Here is an 11802-nt window from a genome sequence, read left to right as displayed (position 1 = left end):
ATCTGATGCTTCTCAGGTTCGCTCTTATAGATTTACTGTTCTCAACTCTGATCAGCAAGAAAACAAAGCTTTCTGTCCTTTTAATTTAAACTGTAGCAAATTGAATGCTACATCTGTAAGGAACCTCAGTTAGTGCCATACATGGAGTGCAAATGCTCTTCAGTTTTGACCACAAATGCAATATGCACTTAAGATCAATTGTCATGTGCAGATCATGCACCCTAACAGTTTATGCCCAGGGTGACTGATCCTTTTGTCCCACCCTAGTTATGCATCTGTATATACACACACACACACACACACACATATATATATATATATATATATATATATATATATATATATATATATATATATATATATATATATATATATATATATAGATGGTCTAGAAGGAGCAGATATAAGCAATGATGACTCATTTTAACTTTGCTGATCAATAAATCCTCAATAGATTTAGAGGTGATTGGAATATAATGGGGGGGTTATTGAGTTTATATGTCCCACATATGAGAACTGGGTGGACTTACCATACCTGTGGACAGCAGGGTATGTATAATCCTCACTATATGTGCTATGGGGAACTTTCAGAGACAAATGTTGGCACTTTTGATATTTCTCAGGCTTCTGCCTTAAGTATACTTAAACAGTTCCTCAGCATACTTTTGGCATGTCTGGATTGATATATTTATCTGCCAGTGTCACCTTAGGACTTCAAATTTTCCAAAGGTGCATAGTGTGATGTACTGCTGCCGTGTTGCCATTGGGCCTCATCTGGACCACAGGGAGAGCAGTAGTGGAACAAGAAGGGCTACCATTCAGTCACCTGCTGGGTAATTTGTGATACATGGGGGTGCATCACCAATCTGTCAACACAGCTTCCTGGCAATGCCCATAATTCTCACATCCAGCACATTAACCACCTCTTCTTCCATGGTAGCATACCTCATGGTAATCTTGTTGGCAAGTGCAAACATTTCCAGTCATAATAATTTCTGTAGGTATAATTTGAACATGTATTGCTTAGTTCTATACCCCACTTCTTTTGATATGTTCCACCCTTTTTTCCAGGTGATGCCAGCTACCCAGTCCATAACTCTAGGGGAATGGTTGAACACTGTCCTGTTCCAGATACAGATGGCATGTGAGCAAGTGTGTGTCCTGCTGAAAGCCCATCTCCATTGCCTGAATGAGAAAGGGGATCGCCTTCAGTATGACCATGTTATGCATACAGGATGTTTACTACATGTTGCATTCTGCACATGAATATGCCTCTATTTGGTATTCTACTTCCCCATAATGACAGCACAGTTCCCACAACTATCATTCCTTCCACTAGTGATGACAGTGATGGTGGCCAATTTACAACAGCATCACGGAACCATATACAGCAGGCTCATGCCTGGTACACAGCTGTGCATGCAGAGGGGCAGGCAGCATCTAGTCTACCACTATGGACCTAGTAGTACTGTAATATCACAAAGATTAAACTTGATGCATGTAATGTTACCTGTGGGTTATCCTAGGTGGTCTATGGCCTTCTCTCACTATACATCAGACATCTGCATTGTTATTACATTTTTTTTCTACATAATTAATTGCTTGCTATATGTGTTTTGTTTTTCATACCTCTACTTTGATGACTGTCAACTGTGAGCTGTACAGTTAATGGTAATGGAAAAATGAGAAGTTTAAAGACTCAAGCATTATATAAGTTTTTTAAAGAACATTATATGTTGGGTTTGGCACAATGTTTAAGCTGTTCACCTTATAGACACAAGCTACAAGGACTGATCCTCACATCTGAGAGAAATCGACTAGGGTTGAAGTCAGTCGGACCTCTAATGTTCAAACAGAATTTAATAACAGAAAGCAGTGTAAGTAATAACATTAAGGAATGTGTATTGCAGTGTGCAGAGGAGAAAGTTTCCACTTTAGAGATTATGAACAATCAACTGTTTTCTGACAGAAAATATGTATATTATTTTTTCTTGTGTGGTCTGCTGTCATTTTACTTTCTTTCAGCTATAACACTAAAGCCATTCATTTGCCTGCAAAGTGAATACAGGGCGATTGCTATTGATTAGTTTTACTTAGCAACCTCAGTTATAACATATCCTGCATGTATGTATACTTTATTATTTATCTATTCATTTATTTACTTATTTATATTTGTTAACTCTGGTACTGCACTGGTCACAATGGACCATTTGCAAGTAGAGCCTGGGTGAATACAATCACTTAAGAAATGAACAAAACATATTTACAGATACAAGGATATGCTAAAAAACGTATACATATTTATAGATGCAAGAATATGCAACAACATTTATTTTCAAGCAACAATTTATAATGTCAAAACATGGATGGAAAATGGAACCATACTTAGCAGAGCCTTTTGGATAAGATGTAGCCATAATGAATCAGATGGCTTACGGTACAGGGATAGCAACATGTCAGTACATGGACAGGAATGGAGACATTAGAAGATGTTAGATTTACAGATCACATTAGCAGAGACACTTTGCCAATCTGTGTAAAAATGTGAAATGTCAGGACATGCTAGACCAAGTCGTAAAGCACAGAGACTAAATGGCCAAAAAATGTACTTAAATATACTAAGTTTGAGATCTCACTGCTCAGCATATTCCCTTTTCTCTGAGGTTTGGCAATCCTGGAGTTGGTATATATAAGTTCGGGGGTATGGGAGGCTCACCTCCCCTGCAAAAAGAAGTTTAAAGGAGAAGATTAATTTTCAGCATTCATTCCCAGTGGTAGCCCAGCCACATCAGTCCCGTGTCAGGGAATGCTTACCACATCCCTCTGCCTACCTACCCAGAAATTTCTTCAGAGGGTCGTGGCGGTAGCGCCAGCCATGTGTGCCCCACCTGGGTGCATGGCAACCTAGAAAGCTGATAACATCATGAGCTTTGGGACATGGTAGAGGCAGCTGCTGATTTACCTGTGGAGAGGTGCTTTCAATGTATATAGGACATCCTCCTGGGGGTTCAAGATTCTCTGCCCCTGTAGATTTCAACTATTCAGCTACTGGAAACCTCTACCACCATCTCACCAGGGTCTGCATCTACAGATCCATCAGGCTGTAGAGAGGTAACTGAGGTCCTCCTGACTAGAGTGAGAACTGTATTCCTATCTCTACTCCCTCCACTTTTTTTTTCTATCTGCCATCTGTATGTCTCATGTCATCCACCAGTGTCAGCATACCATAGTGTTCCTGTCTGTCTTCTCTGTCTTTCTATGTTTCATGTACTCCTTAACTCTTTCCTAAGCTTTTGATTACAGCCCTGTTCCTTCTTCCTTCCTCAACTTCCCTCATAAAAAAGAAAAAAAATTGAAAAATAAGGTCTTTCCCCCACCAAAAACATACTGTCCCTTCTCTTCCACCTTATCCAGCATAACTGTCTTGATGTCTTCCTTTTGTGGGCCCCTTGTCTTCTGTCTCCCTCATTTCTAGTTTCCTATCTTCTCACTTCCAACCTTATAAAGAACCAGCCAAGGAGTCCATACAACAACATCCTTACATTCAGTAAATAATACTTTATAACTTTTTTAAATTCACTTCTAGTCAGCTTTGCTTAGCATCGCTTTCCTAAAATAATCCTCAGTTGCATATACTAGCTTGCAATGGCTCCCACTCACTTTAAAACAATGAAAGTAACCAAAAACAAATGTCACTTTACACTCATGCAGCTTCCTTTGCAGGAAATCTCATCAGTTAGACTCCATTTTATGATCATTCACACTGGCAAACCTGCAGTGGAGTGTTTGTGCGGCCCTTCACTTTTTCATACTCAGCACCATTTAGTAGTGCTTAGCATATCTGCATAGAGGAGTAGTGGCACTACTCGCATATGCATGCATGAACTATGGACCTATGAATACCACACTGGGACCAATTAAACTAGCATAGCCCAGAAACATAACAAAAAAAAAAAAAAAAAAATTAAAAACAGGCAAAACAGATAAATGGAGTATGTGGGGGCCTGATTTGTGTCATACATGAAATTTCTTGTATGGTAATAAAGAACATGGCAATTGACTCATAGCTTTGCAACTCATCCTAAAATCCATTCTTTAAATCTACAGTCTAATATCTTTCATGCCTCACATTCAAGAACCTCACATATCTCATATTTATTTAATTATTTAATGTAAGTTTAAAATTAAGGTGCTCATTTGCACATAATGGAAATGTTAATTCAGCAATATGAACAGTTACGCTTTTTATGTAAAGCAAACAAAAAGCAACAAGAATTCTGTCAACCAACACAAAATTAAAGTGTGATTGTTTATCTGACAGACAGCCATTGTGTCAAATATACTGCAGAAGAATTCTTTTTACTTACAGTAAATATACATGTGGTAATTTTACACAATGTAGATGATAAAGGAACACGTGTTTTAATTTTTCCTTAGCAAGAGTAGGAGCAACATAAGAAGTAGTGTGTTTAAGTTGTGAAGTAGAGGCTTGTACCCTCCCCTCCCCCCATCTAAGATGCCTGGAGAACCTACGTCTCCTGGAAAAAAATTAATACATTCGGTTTACATATTTATTGGTGACAGAAATCATCACTGAGCTATGCTGGTCTAGAATGGTTGTTTCAACAAGGTGGCATTCAGTCTATGTGCCTTTGGTAAAAAGACATGATTTCTACAAAAATTATATGTCATCTAGAATGTGTTCATAAGTGCTGTAATGTGTATACATACATGCAACCTTCAGTGTGTGAATGTGTGTACATGCGTGCACATGTCCATGCATGTATGTGTGTGTGTGTGTCTGTGTGAGTGTGTGTGTGTGTGTGTGTGTGTGTGTGTGTGTGTGTGTGTGTGTGTGTGCGTGTGTGCGTGTGTGCGTGTGTGTGTGTGTGTGTGTAAGTATGTGCGTGTGCATGTGTGTGCGAGTGAGCGCGCGTGTGCATGTGTGTGTGTGTGCGTATGCATGTGAGTGAGTGTGTGCATGTGTGTACATGTGTGTACATGTGCATGCATGTATGTGTGTGTGTGTGTGTGTGCGCGCGTGTGTGTGTGTGTGTGTGTGTGTGTGTGTGTGTGTGTGTGTGTGTGTGTGTGTGTGCATGCATGTGTGTGTGTGTGTGTGTGTCTGTCTGTCTTATGTGCACACATATTGATTTAGTCAGTCTACTATTTCTTTGTGGTGCCATTTGTAGCAGAAATTCTCTCCTAGTGTGATATTTCCTTGTGTGCTGTCAGTGATTTTCTTCCTTTAGAGGTTTGCTACTTTTATCATGATTGTTTGATTGTTGTGTTGGTATGTATACATTTTGGGTGTGTGGAGACACATGGGGAGTCCTGACCCCCAAAGAATAATGTGTAGGGCAGTAGTTTTCTTGGTGTTATTCACAGGTTTGGAAAGGGTAACATTATATGTGCTGATTTTATGTCAGCTAGGGTTTTTGCATGGTTGAGGTTTAGGGTATGCTGTTAGTTTAGGTCAATATATCTATACCTATCTATGAGCATATGTCACTTGATCTAAAACACAGAATATCTAAAAACAAATGATCTAACCCAATTGATCTAAACACACTTGGTATAACCCAGAATAACATAAAAAAACAAAAAAAAAGTGTTTTTTTTTTTTTTTTGCAGGAGGCAAGTCCCCCCTGTTCCCTCATGTGGGAGGCTTTAACCCCTCATCCTTATAACATATACATAAAAAACTCCACTGTCACACTACAGTGGGAGAAAAGGGAAAAGTGCTGGAAATGTGCCATTAGCTTGCACAATCCAGCACAACATGATAAAGCAAACTGCAATATTACTTATAAATCTATAAGAAAACTCATGCCAGTAATCAACAAATCAAAGACTTTCCTTATTATCAGAGTTATAACTGATAAATGTACTGAAGAAAACCATTAGAGCAATTGTGATTCAACCACTTTTTAGCCTACTTGTGATTAGATAAAGTAATGCCTGTATAACTTAAATGACACCCCTATTTGTACTATATGTATCTCTCAAGCTTTGTATTCATTTAGAAGTTTATACATACATTTATATCTAGTTTTGCATATGTGTATATATGGGTTCCGTTCATAATTTTGAAATACCCAAATTTCAGTATTTCGAAATAATAACACCAAAGCCTTGAAATCCCAAAACACCAGAAGTGCGAAATTCAAAATCCCGAAGTATGGAGATTTTGAATTACCACTTTTGGTTTTGTGGTGTGTGAATGTTTAGGTGTTAGTTTGGGTATGTATGTATGTGTAAGTGTGTTAGTTAGGGGCTTTAGTGTATGTCAGTGTGTGTTGTGACTGTGATGTGTGTGTTCGAGGGACTGTGAAATGTGTGGGTGTGAGTTACCTTTGTGTGTCTGACTGTGCAATCTCAGAGTTAATATATATAAGTAGGGGGGTCATGGAGTTGAGGGGGGCTTGACCCCCGGTTATATGTGGTCTAGGTTTGTCTGTGTGCTTGTGGGGGGAAGTTGTGTGTATGTTTATGTGTGTGCTCTGTGTGTAGTGTAGGTTCGGGATTTTGAATTTCACGGTTATGGATTTTCAGGATTTGAAGGTTTCGGCTATGTGATTTTGAAATACTGAAATTCGGGATTTCAGTATTTCGAGATTTCATAGTGAACCCATATGTATGAATATGTTGTCACAGTACTCATCATTTTCAGGTAAGTTATTTTTGCTTCCAACCTTCATGGCCACAAAAAGTATAGTGCATGATATGTCAGGTATACTTGCAGACCTTTTGGGTTATAGTCGTCAGCATCGCAGTGACAGTCTGAAGTTTTAGGGGAAGTGCAACTGTGGCAGTCAGACTTTCAGCATTGCTATATCTTGCTATTATGTAGAGATATTCCTGTGTGTGTTGGGCTTTTGTTGATGTACTCTTTTTTCTTTGCTTGAGATAGTTTGCCTGGACTGGAGTTTTGGTTGGGAACCTGGAATTTTAGTGAGTGGAGGAACACTCTTCTGTCCTAGCTGTGAATGGAAATGAATTTGATCTGGATCTAATTGCATCTTGTTTTTTAACTGCTGAGTGGAAATGTGAAGATGGGTTGTTACAGTACAGAATACCTGAACGTTTGTTCCAAGTCTATTCTTTCTGCTTTACCACAGCTTGTTGTTTGGACTGGAGTTTTGGATGAGAGCCTGAAGCTTTATTGAGAGAGTTAAACTTCTTTCCACCCTACTTATGAATGTGACTACATTTTCTCTAAAGCATCTTGCTGTTTGCACTATTGAGTGGAGTGGAAAAAGTGTCTTGTTAAAGTATGGAGCGTCTCCTGTATGTTTCTGATCCTGATATTTCTGACATGCTGCAGATTGTTCTGACTGGAGACTGGAGTTATAATGAGGTGGAAAACCTTCTGCTGACCGTCCTGGAGATCAGGCTCAGGTTAATTACATTTTTCATTCTGGACTGCTTAAGGAAGTGGAAGGGTTGAATGTCTACAGTTAGGTAAAGCTTGAGAGCTTTGGAATAACAACTGGAACCTGGTGTTCATTTTCCACCTGCCTGCTTATTCCAGCTATGTTGTTCTTTTTCCGTCCGTGACTTTCCTCTTTGGTGCTTTATTGGACTGTTGCCAAGATGGTGGAGGACTGGGGATGTTTTTTATGGAAAATGGACTATGATATTTTGTAATATAGTCTGCTTCAACTCCATTCCATATTATTAACTCTTAGTTTCTCATTAAGTTATTACTTTTAGCAGTACACTTTGCAATCTATCAAAGCTTTTACAGGTTCATTACTATGTAGTCTGCTATTTACTGCTTATTTCATTTTGGAAAGCTATTTGCCTTGTGCTAAATTTCATTTTATTCATATATTACTGATTTATTTATTCACATTTTTTTTTGTTAGTGAAAGTTCATAATGGTACTTAAGATTTAAGTACTCTAATAAACTTGAACTTGTAGATGGGCCAATATTCAGATCCCCAGTGGGATCCAATGAAGTTAAGAGTGCTGCATATGTTTTCTGCCTTTGCTTATAAAATAATCATATTTCACATTAACTCATGTTTTATTATACCGTGTAATTTGATTCCATTTTATTTGCCCAAAGCACATGCCACAATAAGAATCAATGGTAAAATAATTTAACAGCTCCATTATAAGGATATAATAAAATATCTTTCAACCTCCCAGTGGAAGTAATCTGGACAAAGCCACAAATAGTGGGTGGACAAACACCCAGAAATATGGACAGATTTTAAACATTGCTTGTATAGCCTAGAGTAACAGTTTTGCATTAACATATATTTTCTGAATGATATGGAGTCCAAAAATCAAATATCTGTCATTATTTAGTTATTTCAAACCTCGAGGATTTACCAGAAAGCCACATATTTTATGAGGAATAGACTAAATACATGAGGCAAAAATCTGGATATTCTGCAAAAATCTGAACAGTTGAGAGCTATGAATAATTGCAATAATAATAATAATAATAATAATAATTAATAGCATTTTTAGCACAGATAAGCAAACAGTTTAGAGTCCTATAACTCACTGGAAGTGATACATACCTTTCATCACAAGTAAATTCAATACCTTCCATGACCCACAAAACGCAGCCAGCAACAGTGGAGACTGTGACTTACTGTCAATGCAGTCAATAAAAGCTCCCTGTAAAAAAGTGGCATAAATAAGTGAGTTCATACCCAGCACCTTTATGTGTGTAACTAGAAATGAAATACAACATATTATAATTCTGACATGAACAACTTAGCCAATAATTCTATACAGTTCCCATATGGTGCTCATATTAAAATGTAGTTCATATTAAAATACAAAGGCATATGGTTAATAATCCAATAAAAGTGAAATAATTGTTTATTTTATCAGTGACCATTTTAGCATCCTACTTAAATTTATCTTTTTCAGGTCATTTCTGCATCGTAGTATGCTTAGTTGATTTGCATTGAGCTAGCAAGTATTTAGAAGGCTGGTCATGTCTGATTTCTTAAAACTATAATCATAGTGAGCTAGAAGTTAGAATATTATCCTGATATTTTGCAACTTTTTTTTGTTAATTGCACTCAGTGTGTAACAACTAAAAATTTAAATAAGATAGCTGAGAATAAAGGAGCCATACAAAGCAATCTGCAAAAGATTTAAAACTTTAAAACCTCTTGTATTAGAGGTAAAATGGGATATATACAAATGACTCCTGGGATATATGCAAATGACCCATACTCATTGTTTTGGTTTATTAGTTGAGATATTTTTACAGATACCCTAATGGTTTTGAACATCAGCTGGGTACAACAACCCTGTGTTTCCATACATTAGCTAAACAGTCCACTTATGATGTGCTGATGAGGTCATAAGAAGTCTGAAACATGCATGTCCACAACTAGTGGGGTTTGGCTTTATTAGTCTGAATTTGTCTATAACAGACTTAAAAAAGAAAAAAAGTCATGGGCATTCAGAAATGCCATATAGTTGAAACACCTGATGTCCTTAAATGGGTCATTTCCGTATATCCCATGTTACCTCAATACAAGGAATCACACAGTGAAAATCTAGCTTGGCTGGGTTTTTCTTTTAGATTTTACTGTGTGACCTTGTTACTCATTGTTTTGGCAAAATATTTTAAAACAGAAAACAAAAGTTCTTCAAGTACAATAATTTAATATAATACAGAAATCCAGATGCAAGTTATCCACAATGCTTTCAGTGATATTTTTTTCCTGCAGGAAATGTTATTGAATGAAAACCAAATAATATACCAGAATTTGTGCAAACCTCATGCATGGTGCACTATCATTCCCTATAATGGTTGCCCCTTATCTTTATTACAAAATTAAAATCTAAACTTCATCTTCCACTTTCTATGTATATTTCTTATACATAAGGAAAACAACCCAATAGCAGAAGATCACAAACAAATAAAAAATGAAAAATTATAAGGCACTATATAATAATAATCTTGTCTTGTTCTCAACAGTCTTTATTCAGTTTAAGAAAATTTCTCCCAGAATGCTTACCTCTTTTACCAGGATTATATTCCCAATTTTTCCCCTTCTTCCTGTCTCGTATTTCTTCCAGAGTTCTTATTACATCCTTAATTGGAAGTCTATAGGCTGCTTTCTACACTCTTGAAGTTATTTCCTTAGTAATCAGCAACAATTAACACTGATAACTTTTTTAGCAGAACCACAATCTCTAGCTTCTGTCTGCAAAATTTTTATGGAACTTAGGAGACAGCTTGCAATCAGATAAAAACCTGTTTATATAGGAAGATCATTCTCTTGAGGAAAACTCTTGCAGATTAGTGAATTTAGTTGCTATAAAGAAATTTAGTAAAGCAGATAGTGCCATGGATAATAATGCATTATCCATACTTGAAGAAGTCCAACCCTAATTGTAAGATGCAGTGTTGCTATGATAAACTATGCACTGTAACACTGAAAGGACAGCAGTTTTCAATGATACAAGGCCATTGTTTCTTCACTGTGGGACAATGCTAAAATGTTCGTAAAAGAGACAGTATAGTGATTATTGTTTCATACATGTCAGTTTTAACAGTTCAGTCCTAAATTTAGAGATTTGTTGCTACTTTTTTCAAGACCATGGTGTTTTAATATTTTTGTGTTTTGATGTATTCTTTTCTGATTTTGTTTTAGCTTTCAGTATAATAATATTCAAACCATACATGTTTGTATTCCAGTTAGACCATTACAGCTATAATGTTAACTAACAGATTACAGGAGATTACAGGAGTACCAGTACAGAAGTGAATACTTATGTTAGGGTCTTAGCTCTCAGCAGAAAAAAAAAGAAAAAAAGAAGAAAACAATGATTTTACATGATTTTTCTATACATCTCTGAATCTTTCTGCAGTTTTTGCTAACAATCTCATTCTCCAAATAATACAGCTGCAATTCCACGTATATGATCTAAGTTGCAGTTTGTGACTACTGTCAAGCATTCTAAAGTTAGATGTCACACAAGCTGTGAAGTCAAGATAATTCAATATACAGCTATGACTACAATATATAACAGTATCCCAATTTAAAAAGCCTACTTTTTGTGACTGGTAGCATATGACTAGTGCAGAGAAGGGCTGATGCAGAGAATTTGCTAGAAAAGGAAGGGCTGCAGTGCAGTCAGAATGAAATGCCATTGAAGTTCCTAGTCTGAATCCTTTAATTAACATTCATTTTTGCCAGATGAAAATAAAAGCCACTGAATCTGCTGCTTTTAACAATTTAGTTAGCATAAGGACTATTGTGAAGAGTAGAGCTGAAGTACTTTATAGGGATTTTTTATTTAATTTTACTCATGTATTATTAAGCCAATTTTAATATAACATCATGCTTTTGCTGGACTTGCTCATTACAGTTGTAGGACGTCTGTGCAAATGTTCATTATTTCTTAAGCAAGATTATTCTGAAGAAGTCTCATTACTGTGGCGGAATAATGCATTATCTATTTTATTAAAAGCATATCCTAGATCCTTACGCATTGTGGGTTTTGGTGCCAGAGATTAAGCAACTTAATTTTCCTAGGAAGAGAAACAGTGGCTTGTTAACTACCTGCCAGAAAGCATCTTTATAGTCCATGCCAACAACATGCATTTAGGCATATAGTCAACATGTGAGGGGAGTCTCATATAAGTCAGTTCTAGGACATTTATTATGTTGACAGTATTAATGATCTGCTCTGTGACCTATGCAGCACCAAACACATCTTAAATATGACCAACCTTCATACAGGTCATTGAAGCATTGGTGTTTGAGTAGCTTTATATCATAAATGTAATGTTGTGGTGAATTTCACTGCAA

General features: G+C 36.7%; 1 protein-coding gene across 1 annotated transcript in view; it reads right to left on the bottom strand.

The window, feature by feature from the left end:
* Nucleotides 1-11802, bottom strand: part of LOC122797757 (transient receptor potential cation channel subfamily A member 1-like) — a 1751748-nt gene that overhangs the window by 1582228 nt on the left and 157718 nt on the right. Inside the window, exon 9 of the mRNA XM_044066281.1 lies at nucleotides 8539-8638. Coding sequence (XP_043922216.1) covers nucleotides 8539-8638 — 100 coding nt within the window. The remainder of the gene's footprint in view (nucleotides 1-8538; nucleotides 8639-11802) is intronic.

This window comes from Protopterus annectens, chromosome 3.part1, assembly GCF_019279795.1.
Source record: "Protopterus annectens isolate FY-2018-M chromosome 3.part1, PAN1.0, whole genome shotgun sequence".
In the NCBI taxonomy this organism is placed as follows: Eukaryota; Metazoa; Chordata; order Ceratodontiformes; family Protopteridae; genus Protopterus; species Protopterus annectens.
This window is presented reverse-complemented; position numbering and strand designations above follow the sequence as displayed.